Source organism: Fringilla coelebs (assembly GCF_963513975.1).
Source record: "Fringilla coelebs genome assembly, chromosome: 35".
In the NCBI taxonomy this organism is placed as follows: domain Eukaryota; kingdom Metazoa; phylum Chordata; class Aves; order Passeriformes; family Fringillidae; genus Fringilla; species Fringilla coelebs.
The window spans coordinates 535,623-558,491 of NC_140061.1; the positions used below are offsets into that span (position 1 = coordinate 535,623).

At 46.2% G+C, this 22,869-nt stretch overlaps 3 protein-coding genes across 4 annotated transcripts in view; 1 reads left to right on the forward strand and 2 right to left on the reverse strand.

The window, feature by feature from the left end:
• Nucleotides 1–2,717: 2,717 nt before the first annotated feature.
• On the reverse strand, nucleotides 2,718–5,344 carry BOLA2B (bolA family member 2B). The gene is made up of 3 exons (XM_084224265.1): nucleotides 5,230–5,344; nucleotides 4,085–4,179; nucleotides 2,718–2,992 (listed from the first exon to the last, which is right to left on the reverse strand). Exons 1-3 carry the CDS (start codon nucleotides 5,293–5,295, stop codon nucleotides 2,887–2,889), a joined length of 267 nt encoding a protein of 88 aa, XP_084080391.1. The 5' UTR covers nucleotides 5,296–5,344; the 3' UTR covers nucleotides 2,718–2,886.
• Nucleotides 5,345–8,203: 2,859 nt separating this feature from the next.
• Nucleotides 8,204–15,130, forward strand: SLX1A (SLX1 homolog A, structure-specific endonuclease subunit). Of its 2 annotated transcripts, none has more exons than XM_084224263.1 (5): nucleotides 8,204–8,382; nucleotides 10,117–10,168; nucleotides 11,283–11,585; nucleotides 12,119–12,249; nucleotides 14,287–15,130. In XM_084224263.1, the coding sequence occupies exons 1-5, from the start codon at nucleotides 8,213–8,215 to the stop codon at nucleotides 14,423–14,425; spliced, it is 795 nt and encodes a 264-aa protein (XP_084080389.1). In that variant the 5' UTR covers nucleotides 8,204–8,212; the 3' UTR covers nucleotides 14,426–15,130. The 2 variants fall into 2 exon arrangements, with proteins under 2 accessions (XP_084080389.1, XP_084080390.1); XM_084224264.1 differs by having other exon boundaries at nucleotides 8,204–8,370; nucleotides 14,287–15,126.
• Nucleotides 15,131–15,630: 500 nt separating this feature from the next.
• SGF29 (SAGA complex associated factor 29) overlaps nucleotides 15,631–22,869 on the reverse strand; it is a 21,093-nt gene continuing 13,854 nt past the window's right edge. Inside the window, exons 7-9 of the mRNA XM_084224243.1 lie at nucleotides 22,226–22,261; nucleotides 20,824–20,986; nucleotides 15,631–15,822 (exon numbers count right to left, since the gene is read on the reverse strand). Of these exons, the coding sequence (XP_084080369.1) occupies nucleotides 15,706–15,822; nucleotides 20,824–20,986; nucleotides 22,226–22,261 (316 nt within the window). The 3' untranslated portion in view covers nucleotides 15,631–15,705. The remainder of the gene's footprint in view (nucleotides 15,823–20,823; nucleotides 20,987–22,225; nucleotides 22,262–22,869) is intronic.

The window sequence follows — 22,869 nt, forward strand, 5'->3', positions numbered from 1 at the left end:
GCCCAAACTGGGAGCACTGGGAGCCCAAACTGGGAGCACTGGGAGCCAAACTGGGAGCCCAAACTGGAGCCCAAACTGGGAGCACTGGGAGCACAGGGAGCCCAAACTGGGAGCAGTGGGAGCCCAAACTGGGAGCAGTGGGAGCCCAAACTGGGAGCCCAAACTGGGAGCACTGGGAGCCAAACTGGGAGCCCAAACTGGGAGCCCAAACTGGGAGCACTGGGAGCCCAAACTGGGAGCACTAGGAGCCAAACTGGGAGCACTGGGAGCCAAACTGGGAGCCAAACTGGGAGCACTGGGAGCCAAACTGGGAGCCCAAACTGGGAGCACTGGAAGCCAAACTGGGAGCCCAAACTGGGAGCACTGGGAGCCCAAACTGGGAGCCAAACTGGGAGCACTGGGAGCCCAAACTGGGAGCCCAAACTGGGAGCACTGAGAGACCAAACTGGGAGCAGTGGGAGCCCAAACTGGGAGCAGTGGGAGCCAAACTGGGAGCACTGGGAGCCCAAACTGGGAGCCCAAACTGGGAGCACTGAGAGACCAAACTGGGAGCCCAAACTGGGAGCACTGGGAGCCCAAACTGGGAGCCCAAACTGGGAGCACTGAGAGACCAAACTGGGAGCCCTGGGAGGCCAAACTGGTAGCCCAAACTGGGAGCACTGGGAGCCCAAACTGGGAGCACTGGGAGCCCAACTGGGAGCACTGGGAGCCCAAACTGGGAGCACTGGGAGCCCAAACTGGGAGCCCAAACTGGGAGCACTGGGAGCCAAACTGGGAGCCCAAACTGGGAGCACTGGGAGCCCAAACTGGGAGCACTGGGAGCCCAAACTGGGAGCACTGGGAGCACTGAGAGCCAAAACTGGGAGCACTGGGAGCCCAACTGGGAGCACTGGGAGCCAAACTGGGAGTACTGGGAGCACTGGGAGCACTGGGAGCCCATACTGGGAGCACTGGGAGCCCAACTGGGAGCACTGGGAGCCCAAACTGGGAGCACTGGGAGCACTGGGAGCCCAAACTGGGAGCACTGGGAGCCAAACTGGGAGCACTGGGAGCCCAAACTGGGAGCACTGGGAGCCAAACTGGGAGAAGTGGGAGCCAAACTGGGAGCACTGGGAGTCCGAAAAGGGAGCCAAACTGGGAGCACTGGGAGTCCGAACTGGGAGCCCAAACTGGGAGCACTGGGAGCCCAAACTGGGAGCCCAAACTGGGAGCCCAAACTGGGAGAACTGGGAGCCAAACTGGGAGCACTGGGAGCACTGGGAGCCCAAACTGGGAGCACTGGGAGCCCAAACTGGGAGAACTGGGAGCCCCACTGGGAGCCCAAACTGGGAGCACTGGGACCCCAAACTGGGAGCACTGGGACCCCAAACTGGGAGCACTGGGAGCCCAAACTGGGAGCCCAAACTGGGAGCACTGGGAGCCCAAACTGGGAGCCAAACTGGGAGCACTGGGAGCCCAAACTGGGAGCACTGGGAGCCAAACTGGGAGCACTGGGAGCCCAAACTGGGAGAACTGGGAGCCCAAACTGGGAGCACTGGGAGCACCGGGAGCCAAACTGGGAGAACTGGGAGCCCAAACTGGGAGCACTGGGAGCCCAAACTGGGAGAACTGGGAGCCAAACTGGGAGCCCAAACTGGGAGCACTGGGAGCCCAAACTGGGAGCACTGGGAGCACTGGGAGCAAAACTGGGAGCACTGGGAGCCCAAACTGGGAGCCCAAACTGGGAGCACTGGGAGCCCAAACTGGGAGCCCAAACTGGGAGCACAGGGAGCCCAAACTGGGAGCACAGGGAGCCCAAACTGGGAGCCCAAACTGGGAGCACTGGGAGCCCAAACTGGGAGCACTGGGAGCGTTGCGGAACTCAGTGTTACTTCCGCCTCGGTACCCACAATGCACTGCGGCAACAGCGGTAACTTCCGCCTCGGTACCCACAATGCTCTGCGGCACAGACTCTTACTTTTGCCTCGTAACCCACAATGCATTGCGAAATTGAATCCTACTTCCGCCTCGGTACCCACAATGCACCGCGGGGATGGGGGGGGGGGGAAAAAAAAACTTCCGGGGTTTAAGCGGGAGCCCCTCCTCGTCCTTATCCCCTCAATTTATGCAAATTTATGCAGATTAGCCACAATTGTAACCAACGCTCGCCCGGGGAGGTCAGCACGATATGCAAATGAGGATTGTTTCGTGCCTTTATGCAAATGAAGCAAAAAGCCACACGCTCGCCCACAGATGATATCATGGCTGTATGCAAATGAGGGATGTTTATTGTGTGTATGGAAATTTATGCAAATCAACCCCATACCAAATCGCGCGCCCAAAAATGTTGTGGCCACTTTATGCAAATGAGAAGTGTTCACTGCCTTTATGCAAATTTATGCAAATCAAGGAAATCTCAAATCTTATTGTTCCCAGGGATGAAATCACATTATGCAAATGAGGAATGTCTGCTGACTTTATGCAAATTTATGCAAATAAACCCCATAGAAAAGCTCAGGTACTCATGGATGATGTCACCACAATATGTAAATGAGGAATGTTTACTGCCAATATGCAAATTTATGCAAATCAACCCCATCCAAAGCAGCCCTTTTCCAAGGATGACATCATCAGGATATGCAAATGAGAACTGTTTAATGCCTTTATGCAAATTTATGCAAATTATCCCATCAAAAAAGGCGCCATTTACAAAATATGACATCACCACTGTATGCAAATAAGGAATGTTTATTGCCTTTTACGCAAATTTATGCAAATGAGAGCGACACCACCCTCTTCCTCTTCCATTGAAGGCCCCGAAAGGCCTCGACCAATCAGAGCCAGACAGCGCTAATTTATGCAAATCCATGCGAACGAAGCAGCGGCGGGCGAATCCGGCATGCAGATTTATGCTAATGAGCCGCGCTCCGCCTCCCACTGCTCGGGGGTGAGCGTGCGCTGCTCCAGGGCGTGGATGCGGCCCAGCTCCTCCTTCAGCGCCTCGTTAACGAGCCTGTTAATTACCGCTAATTAACACCCGCAACTCATTAATCCAACCGTTAAATCCCCATTGCAATACCCACTTAACCCCGCCCCTTATTTGAATATCGTAAGCCCCACCCCTTTTCCAATTTCAGTCCTATTAAAGCCTCTTGTGCTAATTATATAACCCTTTAATTAATTATTCTGTTAAGCCCCGCCCCATGCCATTGAAACAACCCTTTAGCCCCGCCCACTGGTTAAATTTAATTCATCTTTAAGCCCCGCCCTCTTCCTTATTTTAAGAGTTAAGCCCCACCCCTTTAAAATTTTAAACCCCATTTAAGCCACGCCCCTTCCATCACTTGACACACCTAAGCCCCGCCCTTTTCTCCATTAAACCCCCAAATAAGCTCCGCCCATTTATGCAAACTAACCCCATTTAGCCCCGCCCCTTTCTAATTTACCCCCTCGTTACGCCCCGCCCAGTTCTCCTTCCCAGCCCCAATTAAGCCCCGCCCCTTTCCTAATTACTACCCAATTTAAGCCCCACCCACTCCTCCTTAAACCCATCAAAGCCCCGCCCCTTTCCCAGTTTAACCACGCCCATTCCCCCATTTAAACCTTACTTTAGCCCCACCCCTTTCCCATTTAAACCCCACCCATTTCCCCACTTCAACCCTATTGAAGCCACGCCCCTTTCCCATTTTAACCACGCCCATTTCCCTATTTCAACCTTATTTAAGCCCCGCCCCTTTCAGCTTCCAAACCCATTTAAGCCCCACCCCCTTTGTAATTTAACTCCCACTTAAGCCCCGCCCCTTTCCACCTCAAAACCCATTTAGGCCCCGCCCATTTTGTCATTCCCACCTCTTTTAAGCCCCGCCCCTTCATAATTTAACCCCCATTGAAGCCCCGCCCATTTCCCCCATACCCTCAGTTAAGCCCCGCCCACTTTTCAATTTCATTCCCCATTCAAGCCCCGCCCCTTTCCCAATCCAACCCCACTTAAGCCCCGCCCACTCCGCCATTTCTCACTATTTAAGCCCCGCCCCTTTCTCATATAAACCCCGCTCTAAGCCCTGCCCCCTTCAGGCCCCACCCCCTTTTCAGGCCCCGCCCCCACCGGTGTCTCTGCAGGGTTTTGAGGCCGCGGAAAATTCCGGAAACGACGAAGACGCGGAAGCTGCCCTGGCACAGCTGGGGGGAGTCCTGCACCTCCTGCAATTAGCGCTAATTAACGCTAATTAACCCCTTGTCAACCCCTAATAAACCCCCACCGACGGTAATTAGGTGATTAATTATTAATTAGCGTTGTTATCTGGTAATTAATGGATGTTTAATGGTAATTATCACCAATAAAATGCTAATTAATCACTAATTAAAACCATTATATCGCTAATTAGCGCTAATTACCACCTATTAGCCTCTAATTATTCACAATACTTTATTTATTAGGCCTAATTATCACCCTCAAACACTATTTAACATCTATTAAATGCTAAATGAAACCTATTAAGGCTTAATTAGTGGTTGTAACCGCTAATTAGCACAAATTACAATTTTTAATTAAATTTAATTTAATTAAATTTTCAAAAATTAAATCTAATTACCACCAATTTGAACCCCTTAGGACCAATAATTCAATTAATTAAAAATTATTGATAATTACAATGATAGTTAATACCCACACCACTAATTAACTTCCATTAATTGCTAATTGACGACCATTACACACTAATTACCAGCCATTAATCACTAATTAAAACCGATAAGCTGCTAATTAAAATTTTTCAGGGTGTAATTATCGCACTTTAATCATTAATTAAGAAACCTTAATCACTAATTAACACCGGACAGCCATTAATTAACACTCCCAACCGACTAATTAACAACAGATAATTACTAATTGGCAACCCTTACAAAGGTGTTACAAGCAGATATGCGTAAATTAGACGCTAATTAGCCACTAATTAAGTAACTCCTGAGGTTAATAAAGCCTTAATTAACACCTATTATTGCCAATTAATTGGTCACAATCAAAGCTGTTTTAATTAAAACCACTAATTACCACTCATTCTCCTAATTAGCCCCTCCAAGTCCTCATTAGTATGCTAATTAACCATAATACACACTAATTAACACTAATTAACACTAATTAACGACTCCCCCTTCTAACGGCCACCCCATAAAATAACCGCCCTTCCAAGCCTAATGAGCCCGAGTCTCGCGTTAATTAGCGCTTAATTAATTAATTAGCTCATTAATTACCACGTGCTCGGCCTGGAGCCGCTCCTGGAGCCGCAGCCGCAGCTCCTCCGCTGTCGGAGGCTCCATTTCCGCTTCCGCTTACGTCACTTCCGCTAAGCGCGGTGCCTTGTGGGTAACGAGGCAAAAGTGGGAGTTTCGCAAAGGGTTGTGGGTAACGAGGCGGAAGTGGATTAGAAACCGCAAGGGTTTGTGGGTAACGAGGCAAAGAGAAGCGCGGCCATTTTCTGTGGGCGTGGTTGGACCCACCGCGAACCAGTTTGGACCAGTAAAGGGAGAAGTGACGTCACTAAAAGCACCAGTGACACCAGTAAGGACCAGTAAGGGGTGAGAACGGACCAGTACAAACCAGTATGGGGTCGGTAAGGGAGAAATGACGTCACTAAAGGCAGCAGTGACGCCAGTGAGGAGCGGAGCAGGCCCGGAGCCCTCTGAGTCCGAGGGGTCGCGGTGCATTGTGGGTACCGAGGCGAAATTAAAACGCGGATAATCCCGCAATGCATTGTGGGTAACGAGGCAAAACCGCCGCCATTTTTACCGAGGCATAAATCGAGAAATTTCTCCTTTTCTTCTTCCTCCTCCTCCTCTTCCTCCTCCTTCTTTTTAATGTCTCGTTATAACCAAGCGAGGTAAAACCGCCGCCATTTTTACCCAAGCGAAAAGTTTTTATTTATGTCCGCAATGCATTGTGGGTAACGAGGCAAAATCGCCGCCATTGTTTCCGAGGCAAAAAGGGGGAAGTTCTCGTGATATGCGCAATGCATTGTGGGTAACGAGGCGCAAATTTTCCTTCTTAACGAGGCGGAAATAAAAACACCAAACGAACAATTTCTCCTCTTCTTCCTCTTCCTCCTCCTCTTCCTCTTCACCCATTTTTTAGGGAAAAAATTCGGGTATATGGGGAAAAGAAGCGAAAAAATCGCCTCACGCGTTGCAAAGCATTGTGGGTGACGAGGCAAAACCGCCGCCATTATTACCGAGGCAAAGACGGGGAAGTTCCCTTGCTATGCGCAATGCATTGTGGGTAACGAGGCATTAATTCCCCCTATACCGAGGCGGAAATCTAAACACTGAACGAACAATTTCTCCTCTTTTTCTTCTTCCTCCTCCTCCTCTTCCCTCATTTTAAAGGGAAAAATTTCGGGGATTTTTGGAAAAAAAGCAGGAAAATCGCCTAACGGGCCGCAAAGCATTGTGGGTAACGAGGCAAAACCGCCGCCATTTTTACCGAGGCAAAAAGGCGGGAGTTCCCTTGATTTGCGCAATGCATTGTGGGTAACGAGGCACAAATTCCCTCCTATACCGAGGCGAAAATTAAAAAAAACAAACGAACAATTTCTCCTCTTCTTTTTCTTCCTCCTCCTCCTCCTCTTCCCTCGATTTTTAGGGAAAACTTTCCGGTATTTCAGGAAAAAAAGAGAAAAAATCGCTTTAAACTTCGCAAAGCATTGTGGGTACCGAGGCAAAACCGCCGCCATTGTTACCGAGGCAAAAAGGCGGAAGTTCCATTGATGTGCGCAAAGCATTGTGGGTACCGAGGCAAAACCGCCGCCATTTCTACCGAGGCAAAGAGGGGGAAGTTCCCTTGATACGCGCAATGCATTGTGGGTAACGAGGCACAAATCCGCCCTTATACCGAGGCGGAAATCCGAACACTGAACGAACAATTTCTCCTCTTTTTCCTCTTCCTCCTCCTCCTCTTCCCTCATTTTAAAGGGAAAACTTTCGGGTTTTTAGGGAAAAACAGCGAAAAAATCGCTTTAAACTTCGCAAAGCATTGTGGGTAACGAGGCAAAAACCGCCGCCATTTCTACCGAGGCAAAGACGCTGACGCTCCTTTATGCGCGCAATGCATTGTGGGTACCGAGGCAAAAATTCTCTTTTTTACCGAGGCGGAAATCCGAACACCAAACAAACAATTTCTCCTCTTCTTCCTCTTCCTCCTCCTCCTCTTTCTGCGACTTTTAGGGAAAAATTTTGGATATTTTGGAAAAAAAAGGGAAAAAATCCCCTCACCGGCCGCAATGCATTGTGGGTAACGAGGCAAAACCGCCGCCATTGCTACCGAGGCAAAAAGGCGGAAGTTCCATTGATGTGCGCAATGCATTGTGGGTAACGAGGCACAAATTCTCCTCTTAACGAGGCGAAAATAAAAACACCAAGCGAACAATTTCTCCTCTTTTTCCTCTTCCTCCTCCTCTTCCTCTTCCCTCGATTTTTAGGGAAAACTTTTGGGTATTTAGGGAAAAAAAGCGAAAAAATCGCTTTAAACTTCGCAAAGCATTGTGGGTAACGAGGCAAAACCGCCGCCATTTCTACCGAAGCAAAAAGGCGGAAGTTCCCTTGATGTGCGCAATGCATTGTGGGTAACGAGGAAAAAAATTCTGCTCTTAACAGAGCGAAAATCCAAGCACTAAAAGAACAATTTCTCCTCTTCTTCCTCTTCCTCCTCCTCCTCTTCCCTCGATTTATAGGGAAAACCTTCGGGTATTTAGGGTAAAAAAGCGAAAAAATCGCTTTAATCTTCGCAAGGCATTGTGGGTAACGAGGCATAACCGCCGCCATTGTTACCGAGGCAAAGACGTCGAAGCTCTTTTATTATGCGCAATGCATTGTGGGTAACGAGGCACAAATCCGCCTTTTTACCGAGGCGGAAATCCGAACACCGAACGAAAAATTTCTCCTCTTCTTCCTCTTCCTCCTCCTCCTCTTCCCTCGATTTTTAGGAAAAACTTTGCGGTATTTGGGGAAAAACAGCAAAAAAATCGCTTTAAACTTCGCAAAGCATTGTGGGTAACGAGGCAAAACCGCCGCCATTTCTACCGAGGCAAACAGGCGGAAATTCCCTTTGATATGCGCAATGCATTGTGGGTAACGAGGCATTAAATTCCTCCTATACCGAGGCGGAAGTTCTCGCGTTAAACCGGAAGTGCTCGCGTTAAACCGGAAGCGCTCGCGGTGCATTGTGGGAAGAAGAAGGGCGGCCATGAGGGCGGTGTATTTGCTGCGCTCCGCCGCTCCCCGGGGCCGCTGCCGGGGCCGAACCTACGTGGGGTTCACGGTGGATCCCCGGCGGCGCCTCCGGCAGCACAACGGGGGAAGGAGGAGAGGGGGAGCCCGGAGAACCAGCGGGAGAGGGCCCTGGTGGGGGTGGAGGTTTTAATGGGGTTTTAATGGGGTTTTAATTGGATTTTTATTGGGTTTTAATTGGATTTTAATTGGATTTTAATTGGATTTTAATTGGATTATAATTGGATTTTAATGAGATTTTGAGGGGTTAAAAGGGGTGAAAAGGGGATTTTGGGGGGTTTAAGGGGGGATTTGGGAGGTGTAATGGGATTTTAATGGGATTTTAATTGGATTTTAATGAGATTTTAAGGGGATTTTAATGAGATTTTAATGAGAATTTAATGGGATTTTAATGAGATTTTAAACGGATTTTAAGGGGTTAAAAGGGGATTTTGGGGGGTTTAAGGGGGGATTTTAAAGGTTTAATGGGAATAAAAGGGATTAAAAGGGGAATTTTGGTGACTTTAAGGGGTTTTTAGGGGTTTAAGGGGGATTTGGGAGGTTTGATGGGATTTTAATTGGATTTTAATTGGATTTTAATGAGATTTTAATGAGATTTTAAGGGGTTAAAAGGGGATTTTGGGGGGTTTAAGGTAGGATTTTGGGGGGTTTAATGGGAATAAAAGGGATTAAAAGGGGAATTTTGGGGATTTTGAGGGGTTTAAGGGGGATTTGAGAGGTTTAATGGGATTTTAATTGGATTTTAATGGGAATTTAATTGGAATTTAATTGGATTTTAATGAGATTTTAAGGGGTTAAAAGGGGATTTTGGGGGGTTTAAGGGGGGATTTAGGGGGGTTTAATGGGAATAAAGGGGATTAAAAGGGAAATTTTGGGGACTTTAAGGGGTTTTGAGGGGTTTAAGGGGGATTTGGAAGGTTTAATGGGATTTTAATGAGATTTTAATGAGATTTTAATGGGATTTTAAGGGGTTAAAAGGGGATTTTTGGGGGGTTTAAGGGGAATTTGGGGGGTTTAATGGGAATAAAAGGGATTAAAAGGGGAATTTTGGGGAGTTTAAGGAGTTTTGAGGTGTTTAAGGGGGATTTGGGAAGTTAAATTGGATTTAAAGGGGATTTTTGGGGTGGTTCAAAGGGGATTTGGGGGATTAAAAGGGAATTTTGGGGGATTTAATGGGATTAAAAGGGAATTTTGGGAGATTTAATAGGATTAAAAGGAAATTTGGGGGATTTAATGGGATTAAAAGTGAATTTAGGGGGAGTTTAAGGGGGATTTTTGGGATTAAAAGGGAAATTGGGGGATTTAATGGGATTAAAAGCGAATTTTTGGGGGATTTTGGGGATTTTAAAGGAATTTTTGGGGAGATTTTGGGGGTTTGGGGGAGATTAAAGGGAATTTGGGGAGGTTTAAAGGGGATTTGGGGGATTTTAATGGGATTTGGGGGGTTTAATGGGATTTAAACGGGATTTTGGGGGATTAAATTTGAGTTTTGGGGGATTTAAAGAAGGATTTTGAAGATTAAAAAGGGAATTTGGGGATTTTAAGTAGATTTGGGGAGGTTTAAGGGGGATTTGAGGGAGATTTGTGAAGGTTTAAGGGAAATTTGGGGCAGATTTGGGGAATTTTAAAGGAATTTGGGGAGGATTTTGGGAGATTCAGGAAAGATTTTGGGGTTTAAAGTGATTCAAGTGGGATTTGGGTGGTTTAAAAGGATTTAAAAGGAGATTTTTAAATTTAAAAGTGAATTTGGGGTGGATTTTGTGGGGTTTAAGGTGTTTTGGGTGGATTAATATGCAAATGACATTAAAATTAATTCGTTTGACGAGTTATTTTTAATTTTTAACGAATTTATTTTAAAAGGGAAATGGAACTTTTCGTCCACGGCTTCCCCTCCGACGTCGCCGCCCTCAGGGTGAGCCCCGCCCCCTTTTAAAGCTCCGCCCACCTCATTAAACCACATTAAATTCTCCCTCCTTTAAGCCCCTCCCACTTTCCCCACACCACCCACTAGGCCACACCCATCTCATTAAAAATTCAAACACCATCTCCTTTTTAATTGAAGCCCCTCCCACTTCCCCCACTATATATGTAAGCCACACCCATCTCATTAAAAATTCAAAACCCCTCCCCTTTTTATTTAAACACCTCCTACTTTATAAAAACTCATCAATTTAAGCCCCGCCCACCTAATTAAACCCCATCCTATCCCTCATTTCCTTTAAGCCCCTCCCACTTTTCAGCCCCACCCACTTAAGACCTACCCACTTAAATAAATTAATATTCAAACACCTTTATTTAAGCTCCTCCCACTTTTAAACCCCACCCACATAAGCTCCACCTCCCCTATTAACATAATTTTGTAACTCCTTTAGGCCTCTCCCATTTTAGCCCCACTCTTCTTAAGCCCCGCCCACTTTACTAAACCTAATTGTTAATTATCTCCTTTAATTTAAGCCCCTCCCACTTTCAGACCTCACCCATTTAAGCTCCGCCCACCTCATTAAACCATCAGTAACCTCCTCCTATTTTAGGCTCCTCCTACTTTTAAAGCAATCACTTAAGCTCCACCTCCTTAAGCCCCACCCCTTTCTTAAACAAAACTTAACCCCGCCTCAATTTAAGCCACTCCCACCTAATTAAACTTTTCCCTTCTAAGCTCCGCCCCATTTTAAGCTCCACCCATCTCACAAACAGCAAAATCTCCCAGGCCACACCTACTTTAAGCCCCGCCCAACATTTTGCTCTAAGCTCCACCCCCTTAAGCCCTACCTCATTTTACCGCCTCATTAAACTCCACCCCCTTTAAGCCACACCCTCTCATAGCCACGCCCCTTTCCCTAAATTACACAAGCCTAAGCCCCACCCCCTTTAAGCCCCACCCCATTAAACTCCTCCCACTTTTAAGCGTAATTAAGCCCCACCCACAACTTGTAATTGTTTTAAGCCCCACCCACCTCATTAACATTTAAAATCTCCTCCCCCTTTTATTTAACCCCACCCATTTAAGCCCCACCCCTTCTGTTTAGTTTGAGTGGGCGTGGCAACATCCAAACTCCTCCCGCTGCCTCTTGGCTCCGCCCAATCGCCGCCCTCGGGAGCAGCCAATCAGCTTCGCCCTCCGCCTCTTGCCCCGCCTCCTCCGGGCACCGCCCTGGTCCCGCCTCCCGCTAAAAATCCGCTGGCTCCGCCCACCTCGCCCTGCCTTGGAGTTGGCTCCGCCCCCTCACGTGGTGGAGGAGGAGGGGGCGGGGCTGCCACGCCTTAAAAGGAAAAAGGGGCGGAGTCGAGAGTTGGAGGTTGAAAGTTGTGGGTGTGGCCTCTGTGGGACGGTAAGGGGAGGAGCTTAAAGGGGAGGGGCCTGGTTTGCTTTGATTAGGTGGGCGGGGCTTAGGATGGGGGAGCATAAAAGGGGGTGGAGCTTACAGAAGTTTAATGCGGGAGATGTGGGTGGAGCTTAAAGGGGCGTGGCCTAAAACTGAAGAACTTAAAGGGGCGTGGCATAAAAGAATGGCTAAAAGTGGGAGGGGCTTAAGTAAGGAGGGTAAAGTGGGTGGGGCTTGATGGGAGAGGCGTAGAGTGGGAGGGTCTTGGTATGGGTGGAGTTTAACTGCCTGAGTAAAAGTGGGAGGAGCCTAAACTTTAATCTAATGAAGGGGGGTGGGGCTTAAAAAGGCAGGGCTAAAAGGGGTGGAGCTAAACTTATTTAAATTTAAATTTCCAGCATGTCATTAAATGGGCGTGGCTCTCTGTGGCAAAAATATTAAAATTTAGGGAACTTTTCAGCTTAAAAATGCAAATTTATGCAGATTTTATCTGTTTGAGCATGAAATTCATGGTTTTGATGTTTCCACGCCCGTTTTAGGCACAGGCCACGCCCCTTTTGCGCTGTCCCCGCCCCCAGTGTGACATGGCCGCCCATCCCCCCTGCCTGGCCCAGCTCTTCCTGGCCCCGGAGCCGCTGCAGCTGCTGCCAGTAGGGGGCGCCTGTCCCAGGTAAAAAAGGGGGCGTGGCTTCTGTTTGGGGGGGCGGGGCTTTTTCTTTTGAGGTTTTTGCCTTATAAGGAAAGGTTTCAATATGGCTGCTAAGGGGCGGAGCTTGGTTTTTAGGGAATTTTATAGGGAAATATTCCAAGATGGCTGCCAGGGGGAGGAGCTTATCAGTAATTACTCCAAGATGGCTGCAAGAGGGCGGAGCTTGTTTCTCAGGGAGTTTTTCCTTATATGGTAAAGCTCCAATATGGCTGCCAGGGGGCGGAGCTTGTTTTTCATGGAGTTTTTCCTTATAAGGAAAGGCACCAATATGGCTGCCAGGGGCGGAGCTTATCAGGAATTACTCCAAGATGGCAGCCAGGGGGCGGAGCTTGTTTCTCATAGAGTTTTTCCTTATAAGGAAAGGCTTCAATATGGCTGTCAGGGGGAGGAGCTTATCAGGAATTACTGCAAGATGGCTGCCAGGGGGCGGAGCTTGTTTCTCGGAGAGGTTTTCCTTATAAGGAATTACTCCAATATGGCTGCCAGGGGGCGGAGCTTGTTTCTCATGGAGTTTTTCCTTATATGGAAAGGCTCCAAGATGGCTGCCACGGGGTGAAGCTTATCAGGAATTACTGCAAGATGGCTGCCAGGGGGTGGAGCTTGTGTTTAAAGCTAATTTTCCTTATAAGGAATTACTCCAAGATGGCTGCCAGGGGGCGGAGCTTGTTTCTCAGGGAGTTTTCCTTATATGGAAAGGCTCCAATATGGCTGCCAGGGGGTGGAGCTTACCAGGAATTACTGTAAGATGGCTGCAAGGGGGCGGAGCTTGTTTCTCAGAGAGGTTTTCCTTATATGGAAAGGCTCCAATATGGCTGCCAGGGGGAGGAGCTTATCAGGAATTACTCCCAAGATGGCTGCCAGGGGGTGGAGCTTGTTTCTCATGGAGTTTTTCCTTATAAGGAAAGGCTCCAATATGGCTGCCAGGGGGTGGAGCTTGTGTTTAGGGCTAATTTTCCTTATAAGGAATTACTCCAATATGGCTGCCAGGGGGAGGAGCTTGTTTCTCAGAGAGCCTTTCCTTATAAGGAAAGGCTCCAATATGGCTGCCAGGGGGAGGAGCTAATCAGGAATTACTTTAAGATGGCTGCCAGGGGGCGGAGCTTGTTTCTGAGGCACTTTTTCCTTACATGGAAAGGTTCTAATATGGCTGCCAGGGGGAGGAGCTTATGTTTAAAGCTAATTTTCCTTATAAGGAGTTAATCCAAGATGGCTGCCAGGGGGAGGAGCTTGTTTCTCATGGAGTTTTTCCTTATATGGAAAAGCTCCAATATGGCTGCCAGGGGGCGGAGCTTATCAGGAATTACTCCAAGATGGCTGCCAGGGGGCGGAGCTTGTTTCTGATGGAGTTTTTTCTTATAAGGAATTACTCCAAGATGGCTGCCAGGGGGCGGGGCTTGTTTCTGAGGTAGTTTTTCCTTATAAGGAAATGCTTCAATATGGCTTCCAGGGGGAGGAGCTTATCAGGAATTATTCTAAGATGGCTGCCAGGGGGTGGAGCTTATGTTTAAAGCTAATTTTCCTTATAAGGAGTTAATCTAAGAAGGCTGCCAGGGGGTGGAGCTTGTATTACAAGGAGTTTTTCCTTATATGGAAAAGTTCCAATATGGCTGCCAGAGGGAGGAGCTTATTAGTAATTACTCCAAGATGGCTGCCAAGGGGGCGGAGCTTGTTTCTGATGCAGTTTTTCCTTATAAGGAATTACTCCAAGATGGCTGCCAGGGGGCGGAGCTTGTTTCTCATGGAGTTTTTCCTTATATGGAAAGGCACCGATATGGCTGCCTGGGGGAGGAGTCTGTTGCTAGGGGGCAGGGCTTGTTGCTATGGGCTGTTTTCTTTATAAGGAAAATGCATTTGGGGGTGGGGCTTGTTGCTAAGGAGTTCTAAGGGGCGGGGCTTGTTGCTAGGGGAATATTTTTCATATAAGGAAACATCTCAATAAAGCTAAAGTGGGCGGGGTTTGTCCAAGGGGGCGTGTCCTCACTCTGACCCCACCCCCAGGTGCCACACCCACCTCCTGTGGGGAGATCTGATTCGTCGCTGCTTGGGAGAGGCGGAGCCTGAAGAGGAATGGGTGGAGCCTGAAGATAAATGGGTGGAGCCTGATGATGTCATCATCCCAAGCTCCGCCCCTACATGAAGCCACACCCACAATGAGTTTTTACAGTTTTTAATTTATTTATATGCAATTAAACTTATTTTTATAATAATTTGTTGATTGTTAATGAAGGGGGTGTGGCTTTGGCCACACCCCAATGATGTCATTTCCCTTTTGCCCCTCCCACTTTTGGCCGCCATTTTGAAATGTTCAAATTCCCATTTTTTACCCATTTTTTAACCTTTTTTTCTCGTTTTTTTTTCCCAATTTTTTTTCTCAATTTCATTTTTTGGATCCTTCCAAGCTTCCCAAAATATTTCAGGATTTTTTCCCCAAATTTTGGGGCATTTTCCCCCTGTTTTTATCAGAAAAATTCCACATTTTCCACCTCAAAAATCCTAATTTTTACTCTCTAAAAACCTAAATTCTCCCCCAAAATATTTTAAAATTCCCCCAAAAATCCCAAATTATCCCCCAAAAAATCCCATTTTTTCCCCCAAAATTTTGTTTTTCTGAAAAAATCCCAATTTCCCCAAAATATCTCAAATTTCCTCCATAAAAATCTTAGTTTTTTCCTTATTAAATATAAATTATTCCCCAAAACCCCACCAAGTTTCCCCCATAAAAATCAAAATTTTTCCCCCAAAAAGTCAAATATTTCTCCAATAAGTCGTTATTTTTTCCTATAAAAATCCTTATTTTTACCTCAAAAGTTCTTAAATTTTCCCCTAAAAATTCCCAAATTTTACCCTTAAAAATCCCAATTTTCAACCAAAAACCCCCATAAATTTTCCCCCCAAAACCCCAAATTTTCTCTTCTAAAAATCCCAATATTTAAGAATAAAAATCCCAATTCTTCTCCCAAAAAATTAATTTTTTTTTCTCTATGTAAACTGCATTTCACCCTCAAAAAATTCCACATTTCTCCTCAAAATTCCCATTTTATACTCCCAAAAAAATCCCATTTTCCCTCATAAAAACCCAATTTTTTCTGCCAAAAATTAAATTTATTTCTCCATGAAAAACTCAATTTTCCACCATAAAGTTTTTATTCTTTCCCCAAAATATCCCAAATTTTCCCCCAAATATTCCCATTTTTTCCTCCCAAAAAATGATAATTTTCCCCCCCAAAATCCCAATTTTTTTGCCAAAAACCCCCAATTTCCCCCATTAAAAAATCACATTTTTTCCCCTTTTTCCCCCCTAAAATCCCATTTTTACCCTCAAAAAATCCCAATTTCCCCCTCCCCCCCTAATTCCAGGTCGCTCTTTTTGAATTTTGGGTCGTTTTTCCCCAATTTTGGGTATTTTTACCCAAATTTTTACTTTTTTTTGGTCTCTTTGCAGGCCACCACGTAGCGCTGGGCAACGTTCAGGGGTGGGGAGTAACCGTCGGCGTAGGAGGTGTCCTCGAAAAGCACCGAATAATCGTCCTGGGGCTGGGAAATTTGGGGAAAAATACAAAGTTTTTGGGAAAAAAGAAGAATTAGAAAGAAGCCACGCCCATAAATTACCCCCTTATATGGTAACGGGTGCATAGCAACAAGCCACGCCCCTTAGCAACCCCCTTATAAGGTAATGAGTCCCTTACTAGCTCCCTTATATGGTAATGCTGTTCCTTAGCAACAAGCCACGCCCCTTAGAAACCCCCTTATAAGGTAATGGGTTCCTTACCAACTCCCTTATATGGTAATGCCCTGCCATAGCAACAAGCCACGCCCCTTAGCAACCCCCTTATAAGGTAATGAGTCCCTTACTAGCTCCCTTATATGGTAATGCTGTTCCTTAGCAACAAGCCACGCCCATTAGCAACCCCTTATATGGTAATGCTGTGCCATAGCAACAAGCCACGCCCCTTAGCAACACCCTTATAAGGTAATGAGTCCCTTACCAGCTCCCTTATATGGTAATGCTGTTCCTTAGCAACAAGCCACGCCCCTTAGCAACCCCTTAAATGGTAATGCTGTGCCTTATCAACAGGCCACGCCCCTTAGCAACCCCTTAAATGGTAATGCTGTTCCTTAGCAACAGGCCACGCCCCTTAGGAACCCCTTTATTAAGTAATGAGTCCCTTACCAACTCCCTTATATCGTAATGCTGTGCCATAGCAACAAGCCACGCCCCTTAGCAACCCCTTAAATGTTAATGCTGTTCCTTAGCAACAGGCCACGCCCCTTAGCAACCCCCTTATAAGGTAATGGGTTCCTTACCAACTCCCTTTTATGGTAATGCTGTGCCATAGCAACAAGCCACGCCCCTTAGCAACCCCCTGATAAGGTAATGGGTTCCTTACCAACTCCCTTATATGGTAATGCCCTGCCATAGCAACAAGCCACGCCCCTTAGCAACCCTCTTATAAGGTATTGAGTCCATTACTAGCTCCCTTATATGGTAATGCTGTGCAATAGCAACAAGCCACGCCCCTTAGCAATGCCTTAAATGGTAATGCTGTGCCTTAGCAACAGGCTACGCCCCTTAGCAACCCCCTTATAAGGTAATGAGTCCATTACCAGCTCCCTTATATGGTAATACTGTGCCATAGCAACAAGCCACGCCCCTTAGCAACCCCTTAAATGGTAATGCTGTCCCTTAGCAACAGGGCCCGCCCCTTAGCAACCCCCTTATAAGGTAATGAGTCCCTTACTAGCTCTCTTATATGGTAATGCTGTGCCATAGCAAAAAGCCACGCCCCCTAGCAACCCCTTAAATGGTAATGCTGTTCCTTAGCAACAGGCCACGCCCCCTAGCAGCCCCCTTATAAGGTAATGGGTTCCTTACTGGCTGCCTTATATGGTAATGCTGTGCCATAGCAACAAGCCACGCCCATAAGCAACCCCTTAAATGGTAATGCTGTCCCTTAGCAACAAGCCCCGCCCCTTAGCAACCCCTCACAAAGTAATAACTTAGCATTACCCTTATGTGATAATACATCCCTAGCAACAAGCCACGCCCCTTAGCAACCCCTTTATGAGGGAATAACTTCGCATTGCCCTTATATAGTAATATATCAATACACCCATAGCAACAAGCCACACCCCTTAGCAACCTCTAACAACATTGCCCTTATATGGTAATACACCCCTAGCAACAAGCCACACCCCTTAGCAACCCCTCACAGCATTGCCCTTATATGGTAATACACGCCTAGCAACAAGCCCCGCCCCTTAGCAACCCATCCATAGGAAATACCTTCACATTGCCCTTATATGGTAATACATCTGTAGCAACAAGCCACACCCCTTAGCAACCCCTCCATAGGGAATACCTTCATATTGCCCTTATATGGTAATACTACCCTAGCAACAAGCCCCGCCCCTTAGCAACCCCTCACAGCATTACCCTTATATGGTAATACACCCCTAGCAACAAGCCCCGCCCCTTAGCAACCCCTCCAAAAGGAATACCTTCACATTGCCCTTATATAGTAATACACCAATACACCCGTAGCAACAAGCCACACCCCTTAGCAACCCCTCACCGCATTGTCCTTATATGGTAATACACCCCTAGCAACAAGCCACACCCCTTAGCAACCCCTCATCGCATTGCCCTTATATGATAATACACCCCTAGCAACAAGCCCCGCCCCTTAGCAACCCCTCACAAGGGAATACATTCCCATTACACTTATGTGATAATACACCCCTAGCAACAAACCACACCCCTTAGACACCTCTAACGACATTGCCCTTATATGGTAATACACCCCTAACAACAAGCCACACCCCTTAGTACCCCACACCGTATTGCCCTTATATGGTAATACACCCCTAGCAACAAGCCACGCCCCTTAGCAACCCCTCACCACATTGCCCTTATATGATAATACACCCATTGCAACAAGCCACGCCCCTAAGCAACCTCTCACCACGTTGCCCTTATATGGTAATACACCCCTAGCAACAAGCCACGCCCCTTAGCAACCCATCATAAAGCAATTCCTTCATCTTTCCCTTATTAGGCAATAACGCACTTAGCAACAAGCCACGCCCCTTAGCAACGCAGCGCTCCCTAGCGGCTGCGGTCATTTTGAACCAAAAATCCTCATTTTGGAGGGGATTTTTGGGCTGAATTCGGCCGATTTTGGGTGGGACTCACGCGCTGGGGCGGGGCGTGGATGAGAGCAACAGAAATGGCAACGCCTCTGCTTAGCAACAAGTCACGCCCCTTAGCAACCCCCTACAAGGGAGTACGGTAACATTGCCCTTATATGGTAATACATCCCTAGCAACAAGCCACACCCCTTAGCAACACCTCCATAGGGAATAACTTTGCATTGCCCTTATATAGTAATACACCAATACACCCCTAGCAACAAGCCACACCCCTTAGCAACCGCTCATGGCATTGCCCTTATATGATAATACACCCCTAACAACAAGCCACACCTCTTAGCAACCCCTCACGGCATTGCCCTTATATGGTAATACACCCTTAGCAACAAGCCCCGCCCCTTAGCAACCCCTACAAGGGAACACCGTAAGATGGCCTTATATGGTAATACCCTCCTAGCAACAAGCCACGCCCCCTAGCAACCCCTTCTAAAGCAATTCCTTCATCTTTCCCTTATTAGGCAATAACGCACTTAGCAACAAGCCCCGCCCCTTAGCAACCCCTCACAGGGAATACCTCCGCATTGCCCTTATATGGCAATATACCCCTAGCAACAAGCCACACCCCTTAGCAACCCGTCATAAACCAATTCCTTAATCTTTCCCTTATTAGGCAATAACGCACTTAGCAACAAGCCCCGCCCCTTAGCAACCCCTACAAGGGAACACCATAACATGCCCTTATATGGTAATACACCCCTAGCAACAAGCCCCGCCCCTTAGCAACCCCTCACAGGGAATACCGCCGCATTGCCCTTATATAGTAATACATCTGTAGCAACAAGCCCCGCCCCTTAGCAACGCAGCGCCCCCTAGCGGCCGCGGTCGTTTCCAACCAAAAATCCTCATTTTTGAGGGGATTTTTGGGGCGATTTCGGGCGATTTTGGGTGGGACTCAGGCGCTGGGGCGGGGCGTGGATGAGAGCAAAATAAACGGCAACGCCTCTGCTTAGCAACAAGCCACGCCCCTTAGCAATCCCCCACAAGGGAGTATGGTAACATTGCCCTTATATGGTAATACACCACTAGCAATAAACCCCGCCCCTTAGCAACCCCTCCAAGGGAACACCGTAACATGGCCTTATATGATAATACACCCCTAGCAACAAGCCACACCCCTTAGCAACCCCTTATGGCATTGCCCTTATATGGTAATACACCCCTAGCAACAAACCACACCCCTTAGCAACCCCTCACAGGGAATACCTCCGCATTGCCATTATATGGCAATACGCCCCTAGCAACAAGCCACACCCCTTAGCAACCCCTTATAAAGCAATACCTTAATCTTTCCCTTATTAGGCAATAACGCACTTAGCAACAAGCCACGCCCCTTAGCAACCCCTCACAGGGAATACCTTCGCATTGCCCTTATATGGCAATACGCCCCTAGCAACAAGCCACACCCCTTAGCAACCCCTCATAAATCAACTCCTTAATCTTTCCCTTATTAGGCAATAACGCACTTAGCAACAAGCCACGCCCCTTAGCAACGCAGCGCCCTCTAGCGGCCGCGGTCGTTTCCAACCAAAAATCCTCATTTTTGAGGGGATTTTTGGGCTGAATTCGGCCGATTTTGGGTGGGATTCACGCGCTGAGGCGGGGCGTGGATGAGAGCAAGATAAACGGCAAAGCCTCTGCTTAGCAACAAGCCACGCCCCTTAGCAATCCCCCACAAGGGAGTACGGTAACGTTGCCCTTATATGGTAATACACCCTTAGCAACAAGCCCCGCCCCTTAACAACCCTTCACAAGGGAATACTGTAACACGCCCTAAAATGGCATAATACCCCTAGCAACAAGCCCCGCCCCTTAGCAACCCCTCGTGAGGGAATAACTTCGCATTGCCCTTATATAGTAATATATCAATACACCCATAACAACAAGCCACACCCCTTAGCAACCTCTAACGACATTGCCCTTATATGGTAATACACCCCTAGCAACAAGCCACACCCCTTAGCAACCTCTAACGACATTGCCCTTATATGGTAATACACCCCTAGCAACAAGCCCCGCCCCTTAGCAACCCCTCACAGCATTACCCTTAGATGGTAATACACCCCTAGCAACAAGCCACACCCCTTAGCAACCCCTCACCGCATTGCCCTTATATGGTAATACACCCCTAGCAACAAGCCCCACCCCTTAGCAACCCCTCACAGGGAATACCGCCGCATTGCCCTTATATGGTAATACATCTGTAGCAACAAGCCCCGCCCCTTAGCAACGCAGCGCCCCCTAGCGGCCGCGGTCGTTTCCAACCAAAAATCCTCATTTTTGAGGGGATTTTTGGGGCGATTTCGGGCGGTTTTGGGTGGGACTCACGCGCTGGGGCGGGGCGTGGATGAGGGCGCGGTAGAAGCAGGTGGTCTGAGGGTACAGGGCCAGCACCAGCTGATCCTTGTGGAACAGAGCCTCGGGATCCGTCTCCGGGTTGGTTTTCCATTGGGGCAGGGGGATGATGCGGCGGCGGCTCAGCGTGTGGCGTCTGGATTTTTGGGGGGAGAAATGAGGATTTTGGGAAAATTGGGGTTTTTAGGGAAAGGGGGAAAAAGATAGGATGAATTTGAGGGGGTGATGGGGGGTTTATGAAAAAAAATTGGGGTTTTTTGGGGGAAAAATGGGGTTTTTATGGGGGAAAAATGGGATTTTTATGGGGAAAAATGGGGTTTTTATGGGGAAAAAATGAGATTTCTTGAGGAACAAAAAGGGGAAAAATTGGGAGTTTAATGGGGAAAAATTGGGATTTTTTGGGGGAAAATTGGGGATTTTTTTAAAGGAAAATTGGGAAAATTGAGGAAAATTTGGGATTTTTATAGACAAAAATTGGGATTTTGGGGGGGAAAAAAAAGGAAATAATTGAGATTTTTATAGGAAAAAATTGGGGGAAATTTGGGGAGAATTTGGGATTTTTAAAAAGGAAATTGGGGAAAATTTGGGATTTTTTAAGGGAAAAATAGGGGAAAATTGGGATTTTTTTAGGGAAAAATTGGGAAAAAATTGGGATTTTTATGGAGGAAATTGGGGAAAATTTGGGGTTTTTTTAGAGAAAAATTGTGAAAAAATTGGGAGTTTTTAAGGAAAAATACTTGGGGTTTTAGGGGGGGAAATTGTGGTATTTTTAGGGAAAAAATGGGATTTTTTTGAGGGAAAATTGGGAATTTTTGGTGGAAAAATTGGAATTTTTATGTGGGAAAATTTGGGGGAAATTGTGGAAAATTTGGGACTTTTATAGGGAAAAAATGCAGAAAAAATGGGATTTTTGTGGGGGAAAAATTGGGATTTTTTATATAAAAAAATTGGGATTTTTATGGGGAAATGTTGGGAAAATTTGGGATTTTCTAGGGGAAAAAATGGAGAAATTTGGGATTTTTATGAGGGAAAGTGTGGAAAATTTGGGGATTTTATGGGAAAAAATGGGGGAAAAAAAGAAGTTTTGGAGAAAAAAAAGATTTTTAAAGAAAAAAATTTGGATTTTTATAATTCAAAATTGGGGGAAAATTTAAATATTTAGGGGTAAAATTTGGATTTTTATTGGGCAAAAATTGGGATTTTGGGTAGGAAAACTTCATTTTTTTGAGGAAAAATGGGGGGAAAAAAAGGAATTTTACGGGAAAATTTTGGGATTTTAAGGAGAAAAATTCAGGAATTTTTTGGGGTGGTTTGAGAGGATTTTGGGGAAATTTTAAATCAAATTTTGGGGATTTTTTTTTTTTTTCTCACTCACTCCTTCCCCTCCTCGTCGATGTCGTCGACTTCGTACCTGGGGGAGGGAGAAAAAAAATTAAAAATTCAAAATTCAGAACTAAAAATTGGGGCAGAAATGGGAAATTTCCACCCTAAAATGAAATTTTAAAGTTAAAAATTTGAATTTTGAAGCCAAAAATGTGAATTTTAAAGCAAAAAAATTGGAGATTTGAGCCCAAAATTTGAATTTTAAAGCAAAAATTTTGAATTTTGAGCCCAAACTTTGAATTTTAAAGAGAAAATGTTGAATTTTGTTGCCAAAATGTGAATTTTGACCTGATTAAGTGAAATTTTTACGCAAAAATTTGAATTTTAAACGAAAAAAAATTTGAATTTTTGGCAAAAAAATTTTGAAATTTGACCCCCAAAAAATTTGAATTTTTGGCCAAAAAAAATTTGGATTTTTAAGCCAAAAAAATTTGAATTTTGAGCTAAAAAATTTTGAATTTTGAGCCCAAAAAATTTGAATTTTGGGGGTGAAAAAGCAAATTCTGAGCTAAATAAAATCAAATTTTTAGAAAAAAAAATTTAAGTAAGAAAAATTAAATTTTGGACTGAAAATTTCAATTTTGATCCAAAAAAATCAAAATTTGTGAGCTCAAAAATCTGAATTTTGACCAAAAA

Excerpts from the sequence above, each read along its gene's own strand:
- BOLA2B (XM_084224265.1), bottom strand. The coding sequence starts at position 5,295 with ATGGAGCCTCCGACAGCGGAGGAGCTGCGGCTGCGGCTCCAGGAGCGG. Across the intron at positions 4,180-5,229 it reads GGCTCCAGGCCGAGCACGTG|GAGGTGCAGGACTCCCCCCA; the intron begins GTAATTAATGAG and ends CGCTAATTGCAG. Across the intron at positions 2,993-4,084 it reads AAAACCCTGCAGAGACACCG|GCTCGTTAACGAGGCGCTGA; the intron begins GTGGGGGCGGGG and ends GGTAATTAACAG.
- SLX1A (XM_084224263.1), top strand. The coding sequence starts at position 8,213 with ATGAGGGCGGTGTATTTGCTGCGCTCCGCCGCTCCCCGGGGCCGCTGC. Across the intron at positions 8,383-10,116 it reads GGGCCCTGGTGGGGGTGGAG|GGAAATGGAACTTTTCGTCC; the intron begins GTTTTAATGGGG and ends TTATTTTAAAAG. Across the intron at positions 10,169-11,282 it reads CCGACGTCGCCGCCCTCAGG|TTTGAGTGGGCGTGGCAACA; the intron begins GTGAGCCCCGCC and ends CCTTCTGTTTAG.